Consider the following 20,141-nt stretch of genomic DNA (forward strand, 5'->3'; position numbering starts at 1 on the left):
TTGAATCCCATTCCCATACATTCCCACGTTCTATAGGGCCTTTTCAGCTCTTTGGAATTTTTTTCAATGTACAAGGAGATTGCTATCAGTTTATTTCTATTCCTGTACTGGCCCCTAAATGTAGCAGTTCCTTCTATTGTAATGCTGCCTTCCCCTGGGTTACAGAGAGTCTGGGAAATCTGACTCACGTATATGCAGGAAAGGTTGAAGTGAGCTCACATGCACGGTCAACATCTGGGGAGTACTTGCCGGAGGTGAGTGTTATTAATGCCTAACACCTTCTAAGGCCTGTGGCTTGATGTAATGATGATAGGCCAGCACAGGACAGTTTTGACCAAAATTGAATTTGTTCCATAAAATCTAAGAGTTTCAGAGCATCATACACATTTCTGATGACTAATTAAAATGGAGCTGTTAATCTTGTCTAGTGTAATATAGACACAGTCTTCATTCATTTTTGCCACAAAGAAAGGTGTTTGACTTGATTAAGCAATGGCTCCATCCAGAAAACTTTTATCATCATCATCATCTTCATCTTCATTTTCTTCTTCATCATCATCATCATCATCATCATCATCATCATCATATCTTCGTGGCTGAAGTCTGTTCAGTGTTCCCGGTGTGCCGGCACCACAACTGAAGCATTTCACGCGTGATCACACGGAAGCTGCACAGCGGCTCACCAAGGAGGCACCACTGTTATCCCCGTCGTCCGCCTGGGAAAACAGAGTCATGTAGCCAACAAGTGTGCAGGGTGAGGATTTGACGCTATCTTTGTCTTTAGAGCTGATGCTTTTGAAACTATTTCACACTTTAAGTGAAGTAAAAAATCTTAAATGAAGAAGAGAAAGTGTAAAACCGTGCATGGGCTATACGGAATGGAATTGCCATTCAGCTGACTGATTAAAATAAAGCTGTATGGTAGCTGGTCTCCAAAGATGGCCCCAAATACTTCCACCTCTTCCTGTATGTGCATATGGTTCTTTCCATGAGGAGGTGGTCCGTGTGTCCCCTCCCCTTGGGTCTGGCATGTGTCAGATGGCCTTAGCAAATGTAATTCAGGGTGAGTGACATCTGTGTCTTTTGAGCTTAGGCATTAAGAAGGGCTGGCATGGTTGACTGATTTTGGACAAGAGTGCCAAGATAATTCAACAAGGAATGAATGAATAGTCGTTTCAACAAATGGTGCTGGGACAGCTGGAGAGCTGCATGTAAAGGAATGAAGTTGGACTCCTGTGTCTTATAGGAAAATTAACTCAAAATGGATCATTGAACTAAAACTATAAAACCATTAGATGAAAACCTAAGTGTAAATGTTTATGGCCTTGAGCTAAGAAATGGTGTCCAAAATGTGGCACCAAAGGCACATGTGACAAAAGAGAAATGGATACATTAGATTACATCCAAATTAAACAGCTTCTGGGTTATAAGCGATACCACCAAGAAAGTGAAAAACAACCCACAGAATGGGAGAAAATATTTGCAAATCATATGTCTGATAAAGAGCTTGGATCTAGAATATGTGAAGAACACAAAATTCAATAATAAAAGGACAAGTAACCTGATTTGAAAGTGGGTAAAGGATCTGATCGGACATTTCTCCAAAGAAGACATACAAGTGGACAAATAAGCACAGGAAAACACGCTCAATGTCATTAATTATGAAGGAAATGATAATCAAAACTACATTGAGGTACCACTTCACACCTACTAGGATGGCCTTAATAAAAAAATGATGACAAATATCGGTGAGGATGCAGAGAAATTAGAACTAATACTTTACTGGTGGGAATATAAAATGGTTAAACCATTTGGAAAATAGTTTGGTAGTTTCTCAGAAGACTAAACAGAGTTACCCCATGTCCCCACAATCCTACTCCTATGCGTATATCCAAGAGTGATGAAAACATATGGCCACACAAAAATTTGTCTATGAATGTTCAGAGCAGCATTTTTCACAATAACCAAAAATGGAAACAACCCAAATAGTGGTCAGCAGATGAATGGATGAACGAAATGTGGTATACCCAGCTCTGTGTATATACCAGATACCATTGAATTGTACACATGAAATGAGTTCAGTGCGTGGAAGTAGACTGTATCTCAATAAAACCATAAAACTGTCCTGGCAGCATCTGCCTCCTCTCTCTTTATCTCTGCACCTCAGTGTTCCTCCTGCCTCACTGGAAAGAGAGGGTCTGCTGGTGCAGGAGCACCACAGGGCCAGGCGCCCTGTCCTGGCCACCATCTGCTTGCATCTGTGCAAGTGACCTCCAGCAAGAGCGACAGAGCAGCTGCCCAGTTCAGCCCCAGGCAACCCACAGAATCCAATGATGTAATCAGATGGTGGTGGTTTAAAGCCACCCAGCTTGGGGGTAGCTTGTTATATAGAAAAACATCATTGGAACAAGCACTAAGTCAAATTTTTGCTTTACCACTGTGCCTACATAGGAATCCTGAAATTATATCCCACGAAAGGCCTGGTCTTAAAGAGAGGAACTGGATGGCGACATGACTTGATTCCAAAGGGAAACAAAATAAGGAGGAGCTGAAGGTGGTGGTGCGTGTTGTAAGTGGCAAGCCGCACCACTGCAGGCAGGCTGGCCAACTGACCTCTTTTTCTTGGCAGCAGCAACTGACCGGCCACTTGTCCAGAGGCCACCAGCTAGTTAGCAGGAGCTCTAGAGGGCTGGCAGGTCATGTTTCTGATTACAAGAAGTGACATCAGTAAAATCCCATGCACCTGTCCTCCCCACACCCTGAAACAAAATCTCTGAGCTGGAAGAGTGATTAGAAACAGAGACAGAGGCCAGGGCAGGAGCTCTGGATTCACCTCCTCTCGGCACGGGGTTGTCCTCAGGGGGGCATTCTGAATATACCTTTGGATAGTGATGCATGGCGCAGGAATGCATAGAGGCGAGTTTCACTTCAGCAAATACTTTTTAAAGACCTACTGTGCTGGAAACAACTGTGAACCATGTAGACAGGGACCTCTGTCTCAAAAAGTTCCTAGTGAAGCAAGTAGGCGATTCCTCCAGGGCTAGGGCTCTGGAAAGGGACTTGGCGGGGAATATGGAAGTAGTGCATGGTCCATATTTGTGGAATCGAACGCAACTTCTTAGAGGAAATAAGGTACAAAACTGGCAAACTTAGAAGGCTCATTTTACCCTATTTTCACTCCAAAATACCTTGAGGGCCGCCAACGGAGGTGAAGAAATGGTAGTATTCCTATGTGGGCATACACATGGGCGCATGAGTTCCATCACCCATGTAGGCTCCCAGGCCTAGCCCCACGTGGCTGTATTCCATGCAGTTTATTTCCAGAACCTGCTAATATTTGCTCATTGTTCCTTCGGTACTTTCTGAGCAGGGTGATGTGTCTCTTTTTGTGGGTTTTCACATCTTTTTGCTGTTGCCTATCAGTACGGGTATTATCTCTTCCTGTGAAACAAATCACCTCCAACTTGGTTGTTTAAGACAACAATGATGTGTTATTTCTCTGGGTTCTGTGGGTCCTGAGGTTTTTTCCTTGAGCTCATTCATGTGCTTGCTGGAGGGTCAGTTGGCCTGGAAGGCCCAGGACAGCCTCCTTCATGTGTCTGGGAATTGGTGCTGGCTGTCACCTGGGCACCCCAGTTGTCTTTGTGGCCTCTTTACCTCCAGTAGGTGAGACTCGCTTCCTTACAGGGTGGTCTCATCACAGCATTGCAGGGGGTCAAGGTGGGAGTTGCAAGGCCTCTGAAAGCCTCGCCTCGGAAGTGTCATATGTCACTCCTGCTGCATGAAGTTTGCCGGTGCAGCTCACAAACCCCGCGCTTCCCCGGGGTCAAGGGAAGGGGACATAGACTCCGTCTCTTGAGGGGAGAAGCGCTGAAGTCACATTGGAAAGAGACATGAGAGGAGCTGGCGTGGCCATCTTTGCACGTTGTCGCCTATAGAATGTCTTTGTGATTCTGTCACTTATGTTGATGGATATATAGCAATTGTCCTTTCCATCTTCTAGGAAGGGTCATTATTATATTAAATATAAGTACTCAGTATGAGAGCATATAGTTATATACTTAGGCCCTTTTCTTCCCAAAGAGTTTTGATGATCACAGCAAGCCAGGGATGGAAGTAGACAAGATAGTGTCCTTCGTGTTTACTGTGAGTTTGGGGACACTGAAGCAGGGAGAAATGGTGTGATTAGTTTGGGGTGAAGCTGTCTGGATGGGAGGCAAACCCGTGCAGGGATGGCCCTCTAGCTGAGGGGAGTGATCAACAGCACTTGACACTATTAACATCGACCATAATGGGCACCTACAAAAGGCCCATTGTATATGGACGCAGGGGAGCATGTTTATGGCCCCAGTGAGAACTGTTTTTGGAGGCGTGGTGAGGACAGAAGCTAGAGAACCTGAAACGTGCACGGGAAGGTAGGTGTGAGAAACAAGCTATGTGGGGGCGGGGGATCGGAAGGGAGTGATTTATGGAGTTGCTGTAGTCTGTCTGGCCACTTAGACTGATGTCTTGAACAACAAACACTTACGTTTCATAGTCTGGCAGTTGGGACGTGCGGGATCAAGGGGCTGGCAGATCCAGTGTCTGGTGGAAGATCAGTCCTGGGTTTGTAGACAGTGGTCTCCGAGTGTCCTCACAGAGAGAGAAGGCAGGAGCAAGCTCTCTCACGGCTCCTCTTGTAAGGCTGTTAATGCCATCATGGGGGCCCCTCCTGCACGACATAATCATGTCCCAATCCCATCTCCAAATACCATCACACTGAGCACCAGTGTTGCAATATGTGAATTTGGGGAAGATATAAACTTTCAGTCTATAGTGGTAGTAGAACCAATTCTCAGTAGAACAACAAATTGGGAAATGGATTAATACCTTTGGGAAGAAATACTAGGCTTTTTTGAAAGGTAGGGTGGAGCTTGGTCAGTAAATTGTAACTCCTTTTCAAGATGGCTAAAATGAACTGTCCATTAATGCTAGAGTTTTGGATTGCGTTTTGGTTTTTTTTTTTTTTCCTAATTACCAGGAGAAAATGCATCTTGTTCACTTCTGAAGCATGTCCTTCTCTTAAAAATTACATTTGTGGCAGCACGTGACAGCCACATCTGTCTATCTGATAGCTTGCTGTGATGACTCACAGAAGTCCATGACGTTCATTGGATTTCAGATGAGCTCTTTTCCTTTTGTGCAGTTTTATTTTTCGTCCCTTTCTTCCTCGCAGGCTGATGAGCCCTGAAAACACACTCCTGCAGCCTCGGGAAGAGGAAGGGGTCAAGTATGAGCGCACCTTCATGGCCTCTGAATTCTTGGATTGGCTGGTTCAGGAAGGGGAGGCCACCACAAGGAAAGAGGCAGAGCAGCTGTGCCACCGGCTTATGGAATATGGCATCATACAGCATGGTGAGTGTATGTGCCAGCTTTTGCTGCAGTAACAAGCAAACCTAGAATCTTGTGGACTACCACCCCAAGCATTGACCTCCCACTCATAGGTCTTTCAGGCAACAGGGCCTCTGCTTGGGCTCAGCTTAGCTTGTCCTCAAGCTACGAGTCAAGTTCAAGTACATGTTCTGTGCTTTCTCATTTTGTTCCCCAGGCTAAAGGAATGTTCACTCTCTGGGATATGTCGTTTTTACAAATGAGGGTGGACGCTAAGGAGCGCAGGCAGATTCTTGTAGTATCTCCAAAAACATTACTACTCCCATATCCAGCTGGCTAAAGGGAGTCACCTACTCAAGTCTGAAGGGGCAGTAATGCCTCTCACAAGGTTGGTTGCAAGGAGAGAATGAAAATTTGCTGAGCTGGAGAGGGGGTTGGGGGACTAGGTGGAAAAAGTGAAGGGATTAAGAAATACAAATAGGTAGTTGCAAAACAGTCATGGGGATGGGAAGTACAGGATGGGGAATATAGACAATAATACGGTGATAGCTGTGCGTGGTACCAGGTGGGCACGGGGAATATCAGGGGGAACACTTTGTCACGTACCTGATTGGCTAACTATGCTGCGCACCTGAAACTAATAGAAAGTCATTTAAATGTTATACTTTAATAGAAAAATAAATTTTACTGTCTGAAAGAAAAAGAAATTTTAAATTAAAAAAAAGAAAATTTGTAGAAACATGCATAGTAGAAGCTGCCACAGTGAAGAAGTAATCCAAATGACCTTCATAAAAAATTTTAGAAGATTTTGTTTATTTATTTTTAGAAAGAGGGAAAGGAGGGAGAAGGAAAAGGAGAGAAGCACTGATGTGCGGGAGAAACACTGATCCATTGCTTTGGGTACGCGCCCCCACCTGGGCCTGCCCCGCAGTCCCAGAGTGTGCCCCGACCGGGGATCAAACTGGTGACCCTTCACCTTGCGGGAGGACACTCAAACCTACTGAGCCATGCCGGTCAGGGCCATAAGACTTCCACTTTCCTTTTGGGGGGCTGAATCAAAATGATGCACTATAACCCCTTGGTTAAGAACTATGTTAGTTCTCTATTGTTGCATAAGGAATGACCCCAAAACTTAACAGTATAGAACAGTAGTAAATGTTGATTATCTCACGCAACGTCTGTGGGTCAGGAATTTGGGAGAGGCGTAGCGGGGTGGTTCTGTCTTGCATTCTCTGCAAGGTTGCAGTCCAGAAGTCAGTGGGCTGCAAGTCTTCTGAAGCCAGACGAGCTGGAGGATTTGCTTCCATCATGGCTCACTCATCTGTCTAACAGGCTGGTGCTGGGTGTTGGCTGGATGCTTCCATCCGTTGCTGTACTGCTTGGGAATTCTCATGACATGGCAGCTTGGCTGCTTCTAAGGGGAGTTGTCCAAGAGAGTGCAAGACCGAAGCCACGATGTCTTCTAACTGAGCCTTGGAAGTTGCAGTCATAACCTCAGTCCTCTGTTGGTCACCGGGTCAGCCCGCTTCAGTGTGAACCCTGGGAGGCAAGGCTCACTGGCACCGTCTTGGAGGGTGCCTGTCACAAGAGTATAATCTCTGGAATCCCAGCCCACCAGTTACTAGCTACTTGCCTTCTCTCATCTGTGAAATGGGAACACCTGCATAGATAGGGTGGCGGTAGGAATATCTGGGGTTAGACATAAAGTGCTTGGTTCAGTACTCTGTTCTTAGTAAGCCGCTCAACAGTTCATTAATGGGGCTGTGAGGTGTAGGCTTAGCACGGTGAGAAAAGGGCTGGGAGCCAGGTAGGCATTTCAGCCTAAGTCCAGATGAAAGGTAATACTTCCGTCATTCTTGCTGTGAACTGCCAACCCCCACTTCTGTGTAGGCCTAGGATTTCTATTCCCAAGGTTAAGACGATTACAGTGGAATCGTAGAGACAGATGAAGGGAGTTTCTGAAATTATTTGGAGCTGTGTTTTACATACAGCAGAGAACAACTCTTTCTGTAGGGGGCTATGAAGTAAATTTAGAGAGCCGTTCTCAGCATTGAAAAAAAAATTTAAATAGACTAGACCAGGCTCTTACTACTCAAAGTGTGGGCGTGGACCCAGAGTGTCTCTGGGAACATGACAGAAAGGCAGACTCTGACCCTACCCTAGTCCTGCAGGATCTGATCTATGTTTTAGTGTGACCTCCAGGTGACTTGAGATGACCTGCGCTGGATTTTACTGGGATAGAAAATATCAGAGCACATTTTATGGAGGAAGGTTAAGGTTGCAAAGGTTGCAAACCTTTGTTTTCAGTTAGATATTCACTGTGTAAACATATGGATGTGTTCTCATGTGTATTGATTTGCAACATAAAAATTGGGTTGGGGCGAAGTGTTTTGAAGGCCACTGATCTAGAGGCATTGGTTAGAAGTGCCTCGTGTTCTCTGGGGTGTTTTCTATTTGATGTTGCTGCAGTCAGACTCACAACTGTTCATCGGCAGCCTCCTATGTCTGCTGCTGGGCTAAGTTCCCCGAGGGGGAAGGTGGGTAGAAAGGTATAGTGCCAGTGTGGTCCATGGCCTTCAACAGCTTGCAGTCTTGTTGGGACATGATGGATATAGAAGCAATTAGAGAACAGCAAAAGATATATGGAATGGGGAGGGGGGACACCCCCCAAACTGGGGTTTATTTATAAACAATTGTGTATTTATTCTTACGTGTTTCACCTTCAGTCACCTTCAGAGTACTCTCTATTTGATGCAGTACACCCATCAAGACATTTTTTCCACTGCTTAGAACAGTTTTTGAACTTGATTTTGATGTCTTTTAGTGCTTCTCCTGTTTTGTTTGTTTCACCTCTTGCATGCTGGTAAAACGCTTCCCTTTAAGGACTTTTTGCATTTGGGGAAACAAAAGATAAATCACTTGGGGAGAGACCAGGTGAATAGAGAGGGTGGGGCATGGGAGTCATGCCTTTTTTGGTCAAAAACTGCTGAACACTCAGCGTGATGTGGGTGGGTGCCATAAATCACCATCATGAAAAGGGCAAACGTGTTGAGTCTTCAAAAAAATTTCACGGAAGCCGAATGCAGCCTCTCACAACAACGCCAGCTGGTGCACTGATACAGGTAGGCTCCTAGAGCATCCATCTAGTGGGGGGAAGCCTGTACTACAAGGGGCCCACTCTCCAGAAGATATTTCTAGTTTCTTTTGTGTCCCTGCTCATATAGCCAGGGTTAGAAATTTGGATTTTGTCTCCAAGGCAACGGGAAACCATCGCAGGGCTTTGAAACAGATCAGCTAAATGACTCGGGAGTATGGTTTAAACATACTTCTTATGGCCCTCAGATGTGAACTATTCCATGTGTTCTGATCAACTCTGAATAACGGTTAAAATTTATAGAGCTTTATATAGACCAGCTACGGTTCTAATCACTTACTCATTTACTCATTTATTCTACTCAATATGAATTAGGTACCATAATTATTCTCATTTTTTAGATGAGGTTAACTACTTGCTGAAGACAAGAGTTGATAAATGGTAGATTCAGGATTCAAATCAAGGCATTCTGGCTCTTAATCACCAAAGAAGATTGGATGCTAATTATAAGCAGTACTAACCAGGAAAAAAAATTCCCAAATTTTATTGCATCAGTTCACACAGTCTGGCAGACATTGCAACTAAAATTTGTTAGCCCGTAAAATATGCAGGATTCTTCCTGCAAACCATCATCGCTAGGTACCTTGGGATTTTTGTGTTACTTTTGCAAATGTGATGAACACATTTCCGTGCTCACATAAGCTGTCTCCCTCAACTGCTGTAGCTGCTCTGCAGCTATCTTATCCTTAAATGGAGGGAGATCGAAACGAGATAATCACGTGGGTAAATTGCTCACAGCTGCAGCAGCTGACCCTGGATAATCAGGCGGCGGCTGCTGTGTCCAGGCGTATAATTTCCTCTTTTAAAGATTTAGTCAAAGCACTTCTACAATTTCAACACTTCATCAAGCTGTCTTTCTTTTTTCTTTTGTTTTAGAAATATATTTATATAACACTTTGCAACCCGCAAAGCAGTTTTACACACATTATCTGTTTCGTCCTCCCAGCTGCTTGAGCATGGTTGGGATTACCCCGTTCTCCTTTAGAAGACAGGGGCTGAGACATTCGCTCTGGTGGCCATGAAGAAGGAACGTGGGGGGTGGCAAAGGGGGCTGGATGCCAGATCCAGACAGGAATTGCCCATCTTCCCAGTGGTGAACGTCACGGATGGAGCGCAGCCTGAGCCTGGAGTATCCTTGCCAAAGAAAGAGAGAGAGAGAGAGAGAGAGAGAGAGAGAGAGGGAAGGAAGAATGGCAGGAAGGAAGAGTGGACGGAAATAAAAGGCACTGATGATTAAGACTAAAATCAAAATTGTAGCTTGCCTGAGATCATAGCATATTACAGAAAAAAAAATGATTCTGACACTTGTTAGTAAGGAAGGCTTTATCCAAGACAATTGCAACAGGGGGAGGGGTTCAGTGGGTGGGAATGTAACACAGGAGACATCAAGGGGAGAGGAATTCTTGCTAAACCAATCTAAGAGAATTCTTGCTAAAGGCAGGTCGAGGACTCACATGGCAAAAATGGAAGATGAGGAACTTCATCAAATATCAAGGGTGCTCCGATATCCACGGCAGGGGATTCTCACTAAATTGACTTAGCAGAATTCTTTGCAAAGACTGGACTTTGTGGGTCCAGGTGCTGGGAACTAGTGACTAAGGGACAATTATCTGTAGCCACCTGCAGCCAGATAAATCAGCTCCAGCTATTTTCTGCCTATACAGAAAATGTAACATTTGGAGTCGAGATTTCCAAATGCTAAACTCTAGAGAGTGACTCTGATTGGCTGAGCCTGGGCCGGTGGAGCATTGTTCTACCAAACCACCCCCCCCTTTTTTTGTTGTTGGGGAAGTTCTGTTATAGCAGAGAAATGAGTGCTTAGCAGGCTGAAACAACAGACAGATGACAGATGGCTTTTCTTACTACTGTTCATTTAATCTCCCCAAATTAATGCACCCAGTATTGTTATCCCGGATCCAGATGACAACGTTGAGGCATTTGCAACTAGCGTAATCATTCTCAGCTCCTAAATGTTAAACGCTGAATAGAAAAACATAAAGACTGGGTAGAATATATTTTCTTAAACTAATTTCATTGACGTTTTAAGCATAATCGTATGTCAGCAGCTGCTAATCTCATGCAATTTTTTCTTTTACTTTCTCCATTTAGAGCTTCTGGGAATTTTCCCACTGGGCCCTGTGATACGTGTTGGCTCTTTTACTTTTTATCACAGCCGACTGCAGAGCAGGAAGGGAAATGCACACAGGCAGGCCACTGTCGCAATGTAAACACAGGGAGCAGGGCTGCCTGGTCAAGTCAAGGGCACACACGTTGGCGCACAAAACGGTGTTGACTTTGGTTAAAGATAAATCAGTCTGTGGCTGTCCCTAGCCTTAACTTTTAGAACATGTGAAGGGAATGAGAAATGCTTTGTCTTATATTATCTTCTAAAAAAAAGAGGTGTTATGCAGAGAGATCAGAGGCCTTTTGTGAACAGTGCTCTAATTGGGTATAGTTCTCTTACTTGACATCCTTATGACTCTTCACGTGCACAGAAACGGATCTTCTAGATCCACACCATGATTGGCTGTGAATCTTGTGCTCCTACTGACTGCTGTCTCACTTCCGACAGCCTGTGTCACTCAGGGTCCCCTGTCCTATGTCATCCTCAGTTTGCCCCAGTGCAAAGTTGCTACAACAGTATGAGGCAGTCTTAAAACACAAGCACACCGTCTATGGTTGAATGTATGGAAGGTGCACAGTCTTGTTTTAAGCGCCCAGCCTGGCCTCATGTGGTCATGTAAAGACTCAGCTGGGTTTCAGTGGTCATGTTTAGAGGGACAGGTAGGCCAGGGTCTCAGCTTTGCTAGAACGTATCAGGGTCTCCTGGGTGGAATGCGCAGTTCAGACTGCTGATACTGACATGGCTTTCCCTGTGTCCTCCTGGTCAAAAAGTAGTGTGGTGTTACTAGGTTCCGGTTACTGATGGACGTGAACTTGACCACAACCCTCAAGGCAGGGCTGGGAAGGTGGGACAAAAAGTTCAGAGACTGTCCTTTAAGACAGGGGTATCAAACTCATTTTCACTGTGCAGCTGCCCCGGTGAAAATGAGTTTGACATCCCCGCTTTAAGAACTGAAACATCTCCATCTTCTGTTTCCTGCCCCAGGCCCTTTTCTAGCTGTGACTTAGTGTCATTCTTAAGTGAGCTCCTTGTGTCAGCCCCTTCCCACTCGGAAGCTGGGAACTTGGGCCCAGAACTCCTGGCTTGGCCCCAAGCCTTCCTTGGGCTGTGACATGACTGTTGTCACAGCCATTCGCTGGCACTTCACTGCTGTCTGTCACGGTTCTCCCTCCAGCCACTCTGGCTCTGGATTCTTCCCTGCCCTCTTTGTTTGACTCAGTTTCTCTTAGGTAACAGGCCCGCCTCAGGTGCATCCGGATTATCATTTGCATTCAGGCCCACAGTTCTTTGGAAGTGTTCTTTCTGTCTCTGCTGCTCCCTCCCCGCCTCTTCAGCCTGCAATCAATAAACAGAGTAAAGGTTGTTAATACCACGGAGTGATTACTAGGTATAAAACTGACCACATATAAACTCTCAGCAGTGTGACTATGGAACGGCATTAAGTTAAAAGTTAACATGGAATCACACATCTATCCACACATTCTGATTACGGTTGGAAAAATATGTGTTTTCTAATCTTCATAGCCAGTTCTAATCTAGCTTGGAGAGGAATCTTTTTATAAAATTAAATGTTATTTTTAAATGGGCAAAATTGTAGAGGCTCTAACATTATCTAGCTTTTCCTCCTAAAATCCTCTCTGTTGATTTCTCTCTTCCTTGTCCTCCTGATGACATTTGACTGACCGGGAGCCCACCCCCTGTCCTCTCTCCTTCCATCCAAGGAAGGATCTGGATTCTTTTCGTTTCGTTTTAGCCACTTCCTGGGCTGTTGACCAGGTCTTAGTCTGATTGGAAATGACCGGAGCCACCGTGCCCGTGGGAGGGGTGGCTGCTGGTTTAGCCCACCCCTAGGAGGCTCACCCCTGTGTCTCTGAAGTCCTCTTCCACAATTGCTGAGAGCGGAACCCCAAGCGGGGATTCCTGCGGAGTGAGGACACGAAGTGCTTCCCTCATCAAAATGAAGGAAATAGGATGGGGAGAGAGTGTGGAAAAAAGCAGCAGTAACAACAGGTCTTGATCATTTAGTCACCAGAAGCTCAAGATAAGAGTTACTTCTTTTTTGTGTGTGTGAAGGTTTAATAAATTTTAAACTCTTTCCTTCTTTTCCTTCCTTCCTTCCTTCCTTCCTTTCTTTCTTTCTTTCTCCTTCCTACTTCCTTCCTTCCTTCCTTCCTTCCTTTCTTTCTCCTTCCTACCTTCCTTCCTTCCTTCCATTGTTTTTCAAATACAGTTGTCTCCATTTTCCCCATCCCTCCCCCGCCATGCCCTACCCACCCCAACCTCCCTGTCAACAGCTCTCAAAGGGCTACACATAAAAGGGTGGACTTGTTTGTGGCGTAGCTGGTCTGTTCCCACAGGACTGCCAGTCTCTAGATGGGTATTCCCACAGAAATATGATAGAAGCCACAAAGGCAATCTATGTCTCTAACTTAACATTTTCTTATGTCCATAGCAATAACAGTAGAAAAAAGTAAAATTAATCTTAATATATTTCAACTCACTCTGTCTAAAATGTTATCATTTCAGAATGCAAGCAACGTGAAAAACCCCAGTTGGCTGTGGTGCCCTCCTTGCTTTATATTCCGTCTTCAAATTCAGCGTGTATTTTACACTTAACCCCTCCTCTCAGTTCGGACCTTCTGCAATCCCTCGTTCCTCATCTGGAACGTGGGAGTCATTGTAGTAGCTCTCTCCTTGCGCTGCTGTGAGGACTACATGATACAGTCATGCAGTGCTGCTGAGCACAGGGCACAGAGCACCACTCAGTCAATGTTAGCTGATTCTTGCTGTCGCCATTGTTGTCCTCGCTGATGCCATCATCAGATGCCTCGGTGGGCAGCGCTTAATACAAGTTGGATGACCTCATCCATTGCTGATCTTAAATGGTAGCTTATACGTACTCTGTGCTGAATATACACTCGTTACATAAACCAACACTGAAGTGCTTTCAGTAGGCCTTTGAATATATCCCAACTCCAAAAGATCTAGAATAGAGTTGCAGAGTTCTTTATTTGAATTATGTATCCGAGGTTTTCCATTTGCAAGAGGTTTTCCATTTCCATTTCCATTTTTGTATTTGGAACCCTCTGCACTTCCATTCTGATCTAGTCTCTGCAAAACAAATCTCACCTCTGAAGAAACATACTCTTTGCTCTGAATTTTACCACCCACAGGAAAGGTTCTAGTCTTTGGAGTGCATTAGCTGTTATTTCATGATGCAAAGAGAAGAACAAAACATAATTTGACTTTCCTTCTTCTTCTTACCTGTACATTTCTAAATCTGTATAGTCACAGTGTTGCATTTTGATTTTCTTCCTTCCTGCTATCTTTTAAAAAAATTAATTATTTTTATTTTTTGCTTACAGTTGACATACAATATTATATTAATTTCAGGTACATAGCAGTGATTAGACACTGTATAACTTACAAAGTGATCACCCCCACAAGTCTACTACCCCTCTGGCACCACCCATAGTTATTACAATATTATTGACTCTGTTCCCAGTGCTGTACTTTACATCCCCGCCAGCTGTCTTGACTGAAGCTACTTTGAATCCGCTTTCCCCTTTTCTTTCTCATCCTGTCTACCCTCTGCAATCAATTAAAGAAGTGTAATTGCATTCTAACTTTGTGAGTGAGAAGTGTTTTGTTTCATTAATATCAGTTAATAGGACTTTATACCTTAAAAACAATTTCCTGCTTTCATATCCTCCGCTTAGTGCCTTCAGCGCTCAGGAAGCAATTACTTTAGCTGTCTGACTCACTGTTGTTATTGCCTTTTGGAGAGGTGCGTGTCCCGGGCCCTGTCCTTATGTGGCGTAGGCAGTCAGACACAACCGCTGAATGTTCTCGAGTCAAGGACTTCCGCTGCTTTGGGAAACAGGGCTGTTTCAACCCCTGCCCCCCATTAGGCTGCTTTAGATGAGTAGTTATAGTTTAGATGAGAAGTTATAGTAGTTACAGCCCTAAATGCAGCTCAGATTTTCTTTTTTTTTTTTCTTTTTCTTTTTAGATTGTATTTATTTATTTTTAGAGAGGGCACGGAGGGAGAGAAAGAGAGAGAAACATCAATGTGCAGTTGCTGGGGGTCATGGCCTGCAACCCAGGCATGTACCCTGACTAGGAATCGAACCTGCAACACTTTGGTTCGCAGCCTGTGCTCAATCCACTGAGCTACGCCAGCCAAGGCCTAGGTTTTCTTTTAAAAATAGTTTTAACCGGCTGTCATAGTTAATGTTCTAGTCATGTTTTCCACCCAACACAACATTAAAAAACATAATGTTAATATTTTTCAGTCTTGATGATTTTTTCATATGCTGAGTACTAAGTGATATCTAACGCTTGAACTGGCGAAGAACACGGACCTAGCAGGAGGAGCAGGGAGGCAGCAGGTGCACATCCATCCCAGGATGCATGGAGCAACCGACCGCTTGGATGGTGTTGGCAGGGAAGTGGCAACATTTCCACATGCACGATTTAATTAATTGCCTTTTAGAAACACTAAGTCTGAGGACAAGGTTGGAGTCTGGTGGTCCTCTGAAGTAATGTCAATAGGCCCTAAGGAGGAGATACAGGGATCGGAAAGAGATAAAGAAAGCAAGAGGAAAGGAAGCGAGTGGTAGTACAGAGTGACATCCGTGGGGGCCCAGAATGCTCCTGGGGCCACTGTTGATCACTGGGTGAACTGGTGGGCCACGCTTGCCTCTGCTGCCGTGGGATGTAGTGATGACAAGAGTCTGATCGTGGCAGCCAGAGAGGGTCTTCCGTCCTTAAGGAGACCCGGTAGACCTGTTGGCCCTGATGGTGGTTTGCAGCTGTGGTCACGCCCCCGCAGCCTTATCCTTGCTGACTTTTCTTCTTCCTCACTATCATAGTCATTATCCTTTTAATTCCCTGTCTGTTTAAGCCTTCATTGTACTCTACTAAATTGCTTATGTGATTCCCAGATCCAAGGCCACCTTTAAAAAGTTCTGATGACGTGCTATCCAAGGACCTGTAGATGTCTGAACATTCTCTTTCCCCAAGCCCGCCCCAGCCTTATCATACCACTGGGTTCGGTTCCCTTGTTTTCACGCTGCCTGTTGTGTTATGTCATTTGCCAGCAGACACTTCAAGGATGGATGAAAGTATGTGACCTTCCTCCCTCCAACTAGATAAGTAGCTTTAAATGTCCTTCATATTCAGCTAAGCTTGCAGGGCTCAGGATGACAAGTTTTCATTCTTGGACTCTGTGGGTGGGTAGAGCAGAAGCCAATCTCCCCCCTTTTAGATAATCAGCTTTTAAAAAAATGTGCGTTTGCTAAAAATCAGCCTAATAATTTATAAGGGAAAAAATGTAACTCCTTTATCTGTAAGAAGAAGATTATGTCTCAACTGCGTTACTTTTTGGAGGGGAAAAAAGAAAGCATTTCCCTCATGCTTTCTGAAAAGTAAAGACACACAGTGGTGAAGGATCTGTTTTCATTGACCAAATATCAACAACATTGTGGGTTTCGTGCTTCTGGAGCCTCTGTTTTCCTAAGCAAGAAGATCCTCTCATATTTACATTCTTTAGCTTTTTGGTTGCGTCTGCATTTCCTCCTATTTTATGTCTCATTGCATATCAAGCCAAGCCCCTGGAGAATTCCCCCAATGCAACAGAGAAAGTTTGGAAAGTCCCAGAAATTATAAATTGGATGAGTACAAATTGTCAGTTTTCAATTACAGTTGATAAGAGTATAACTAGAGTATTGGATACTAAATGTCAACTTTGAACACGGTCTCTTATTGATGTCTTCCTGCTTAGAGGTTAGTATTCTCAGGGAACAAAGAATGAAATTTGTTAAATTATATATGTCACAACATTTACTCTAATATAAATGTCCTGTCTAGCATTGAGATCGGGGAAAGGAAGAATTGAAACAACCAAAATTTACAGACAGCAATTACTGTTCTCCTTAATTTCTTATTTCTTTTTCTTTAATTCCCTAATCCCCTCCCCCAGATCTTAGATTATGTTTTATGTTTTATAAAGATCTGGTTGCCTGTGCAGCAAAGGATTTTTGTATTTATGTGGAGATATCATGTTGAAGTGTGAAAGAATCAACTCTTCTCTCTTTGGAATATAAACTGTATGTCATTTAGCTGTTTAATTCTTGAGACTCTACATATATAATTTATGATACACACACACGCTCACACACACACAGACATCCTTGGCTTTCTGAAAGCAGTTACTTCCTTGCTTTCCTTTGACTTCTGAGATGTAAATATCTTCTAGTGAGATACTTGCCAGACTTGATCTGGATGTCTGGTTAAGATTTCACGCTTTTCATGAGTGAAGAGGTGACGGAAATACTCATGGGAGATGGACAAAGTGTTCTTTACAAGCAGGGCAGGAGAGAAATGGGTTCTGTTTAGGAACTTAAATGGCCAAAGGCTGAAGTCAATCTTTAGGAGCCTAAGAACACTGAAAACACTGTATATCAGATGTCATTTCAAATCTCTCCCATAAATTATCCCATTCACAGCAAAACTATGCAAAAAAAAAAAAATTGAGCCTTACAATGGTTAGTACATTGCCAAAAAAAAAACCCACAAGAAAACAGCTAGTAAAAGTGGCCAAACTGGGATCAAACTGAGGTAGTCTGACTTTAGACCCTTTGCCTTCCATTGCGTGATTTTATTTTCTAAACGTGTAGGCATAAGAGAGTTTTCAACAAAGTCCTAACTTAATTGGCTGGTTCTTGCTTGTGTGGAAACAAAATCTCTCGTAACGAATTTTGGTGCTGATGAGCTTTTGGAAGGATGAGCCTAAGAAAGTATGACAGGCAAGTCGTCACGCTAAGACAGGCAGCTGGGGCATGCGCACTGAGCAAGTGCTGCTCCGATTGCTGACTCGATCAGTGGAGGTTAGGTGTGACTGATGGGTGTCCGCCTGCCTGCACTCTTCCAGCCTTTGTGACTCCGGTTATCTGCGTTACACCTAGGGCTGGGGCTCACGTACAAAGCAAATATTTGAAGCTCAATGTTCAGGTCATTAAACTCTTAATGAGAGGGAGGGAAAAAGAACATTTTTTAAAAACAAAATAATTTGTTGACAACAGTGGAGGTGACACAGGCAATTGTCACTTCTCTATTCTGAGAGGGGCACTTGGCCCCATCTGTGCCACCCACACAGCTGGAGGACGAACACGTGGAGACCTTCGTCTCAGAGCGTGGCTGCTCCCAGGCACTGGAATCTAAATAAGTCCTTGAAAATTGGAGTGGGGCGTTAACTACAGCGTCTCGTAAAGTCGAATCCCCATAAACCAAACGGCTGTCTGCCACCTCTGGATGGTAACGGTAAAAACAACAGCGGCTGTAAAGTAATAAAGGTACACATTTATTTCACTTTTAAAATGTACTTTTATTTTTTATTAAAATTTAGCTAATGTAAAACATGACATTCATTTCAGGTGTACGACATTGTTTTTCAAAATGTATACCCATAATACAGTCATCACCACCGTGAGTCTAGGAACCATCTGCCCTAAAGGTGCTAATTACTGAGTTTTTATAGTCTGCTGGGCGGTGTGCTTAATTAACAAGTGTCATCTGCTACTTCCTACTTCTTGTTTTCTCCTATTCGGTCGTCTGCACTATTGCAGAGACAATGTGCTGTGTGAGGGCTATTTCAGTTTAATTCTTGTATGTTATCTCACATGGTGTTTACTCTGTGAGCCATCAGTGGTGCAGGGCTGGGGGGTGTGGAATGGAGAAAGGGTGTGAATGAAACCCTGGGTGGGCATTTATAGCCTGGGGAGATTAAATTAGTAGTCAGATTTCTACCTCGATTAAAGATGTTTGAAGTACTTTTTTTATGTGTTATGGAGTTTGTTTGGATTCAGAATGCTTTTTCTGGATTTATTTATGCCAACGCTAATGTTTTCTATAATTTACTGTATAAAGAGAAAACAGTAGGTATTAATAAATGTATACAGAGCTACGTATTTTCAGTCGACAATTTAAGATACTGTTGCCTGAGTCAATTTTTAAAAATCACAATAAGCCCAGAGAAGCTGCCAGAAATAAAAAATTATGTAGGAAATTTTATCATAGTATTATTGACGCAGCGATGTGGTAAATTTATGTGAACATTGGACTGTCCACAAAAGAGCTATTTGTAGATATCATATCAAAATGCAATTGGCTCATCTTTGGTCCTGGGCACCTTCTTCATCTACTGAGTCCAATAATGTATCCCTTACTAAGAACATGCAGAACTACCAACGAGTTAAGTGTTTTGGTCTCTGTGGCCAACATTCTTCATTTAGCCGAAGGGACTATGAAACACCCATATGAATCGTTTAACAACTATGAAATACTGATATGAATCATTATGTGCAATGTGGTACTCTTTTAATAGGGAAACCCCTTTCTGAAGCTCTGATATTTGTGCAACCAGAAAAGTTATTAACTAATAAACATGGGTGATACATACAATTTACAATCCTAGGTTGCATTTGCTGGTGTTGACTTAGAAGGGAAGTTGTTTGTGAAATACCCAAGGAGGCTGTTGAATCAGTGAGCATTACTGATTTACTGATAAAGGAGTTAATATGATACTTATTTTCCTAGTGCTTTACAGAATTTTGAATTTCATGGTCCAAAAAAAATTTTTTTCCAAGAATGAATACTTAGAAAAAAACTGTTTTTACCATTGTTTCATAAAACACTGGACAGGAAAAGTACCTGGCACGTAGCCCAGCTAACGTTTATTGAGTTAGAATAAATGGATGAATGAATGAACAACAAAAAGGTCGTGATGATATAATTTCAGAAGAAAGCCTTTAAATAGAATGTGCTTAGTTATAGAAGAAAAACCAAAATGCCTTGTCCTTACTATTCCAATGACCCCACACCCCAACAAACTCTTTTTCTTTTTTAAAAGACTTCATGTTTTAGAGAGAGGGGAAGGGAGGGGGAAAGACAGGGAGAGAAGCATTGCTCCTACTCACCCCCACCACCAGGGATTTGGCCCACAACCCAGGCCCGGGCCCTGACCAGGAATCGAACTGGTGACCTTTGCATTTGTGGGATGGCACCCAATCCATTAAGCAACATCAGTCAGGACCCCAGCAAACTCCTCATGACCTACTATCAGCCCACAGGCCGGTTTTGGGGGAAACTGTTGTACAGATGAGCAACTGAAAAGTTCACAGTTAACTGTATTCTGGACATGCTGCCTATTCCTCCAGCCACCCCCATGACGATTCCTTCCAGCCATTACCTGAGCACCTGTGGCCAAATGCATGGTGGTCTGGGATCTGAGGATGCCCCGGTGATTCAGACACAGTCTGCACTGCCAGGCTCAGTCACCTAGTTGGGGAAAGAGATGTGCTCCCTACCATCAAACCCCACCCTCGTGTTAACCAACAGTATGGTGTTGCAAGAAGACTGCCTGTTGCTAAGTGCGTGAGTGACAGAAAGAAAATAAAGATAAATTCTATGGTGAACCTGGCAGTGAGTGTT

General features: G+C 43.7%; 1 protein-coding gene across 1 annotated transcript in view; it reads left to right on the forward strand.

The window, feature by feature from the left end:
* The window catches only part of DEPTOR (DEP domain containing MTOR interacting protein), a 120,142-nt gene that overhangs the window by 55,719 nt on the left and 44,282 nt on the right, over window positions 1–20,141 (forward strand). Inside the window, exon 4 of the mRNA XM_045861043.1 lies at window positions 5,216–5,394. Within this exon, the coding sequence (XP_045716999.1) occupies window positions 5,216–5,394 (179 nt within the window). The remainder of the gene's footprint in view (window positions 1–5,215; window positions 5,395–20,141) is intronic.

The sequence above is a fragment of the Phyllostomus hastatus genome, unplaced genomic scaffold (assembly GCF_019186645.2).
Source record: "Phyllostomus hastatus isolate PE091 unplaced genomic scaffold, TTU_PhHast_1.1 phas_scaffold_21, whole genome shotgun sequence".
Classification (NCBI taxonomy): domain Eukaryota; kingdom Metazoa; phylum Chordata; class Mammalia; order Chiroptera; family Phyllostomidae; genus Phyllostomus; species Phyllostomus hastatus.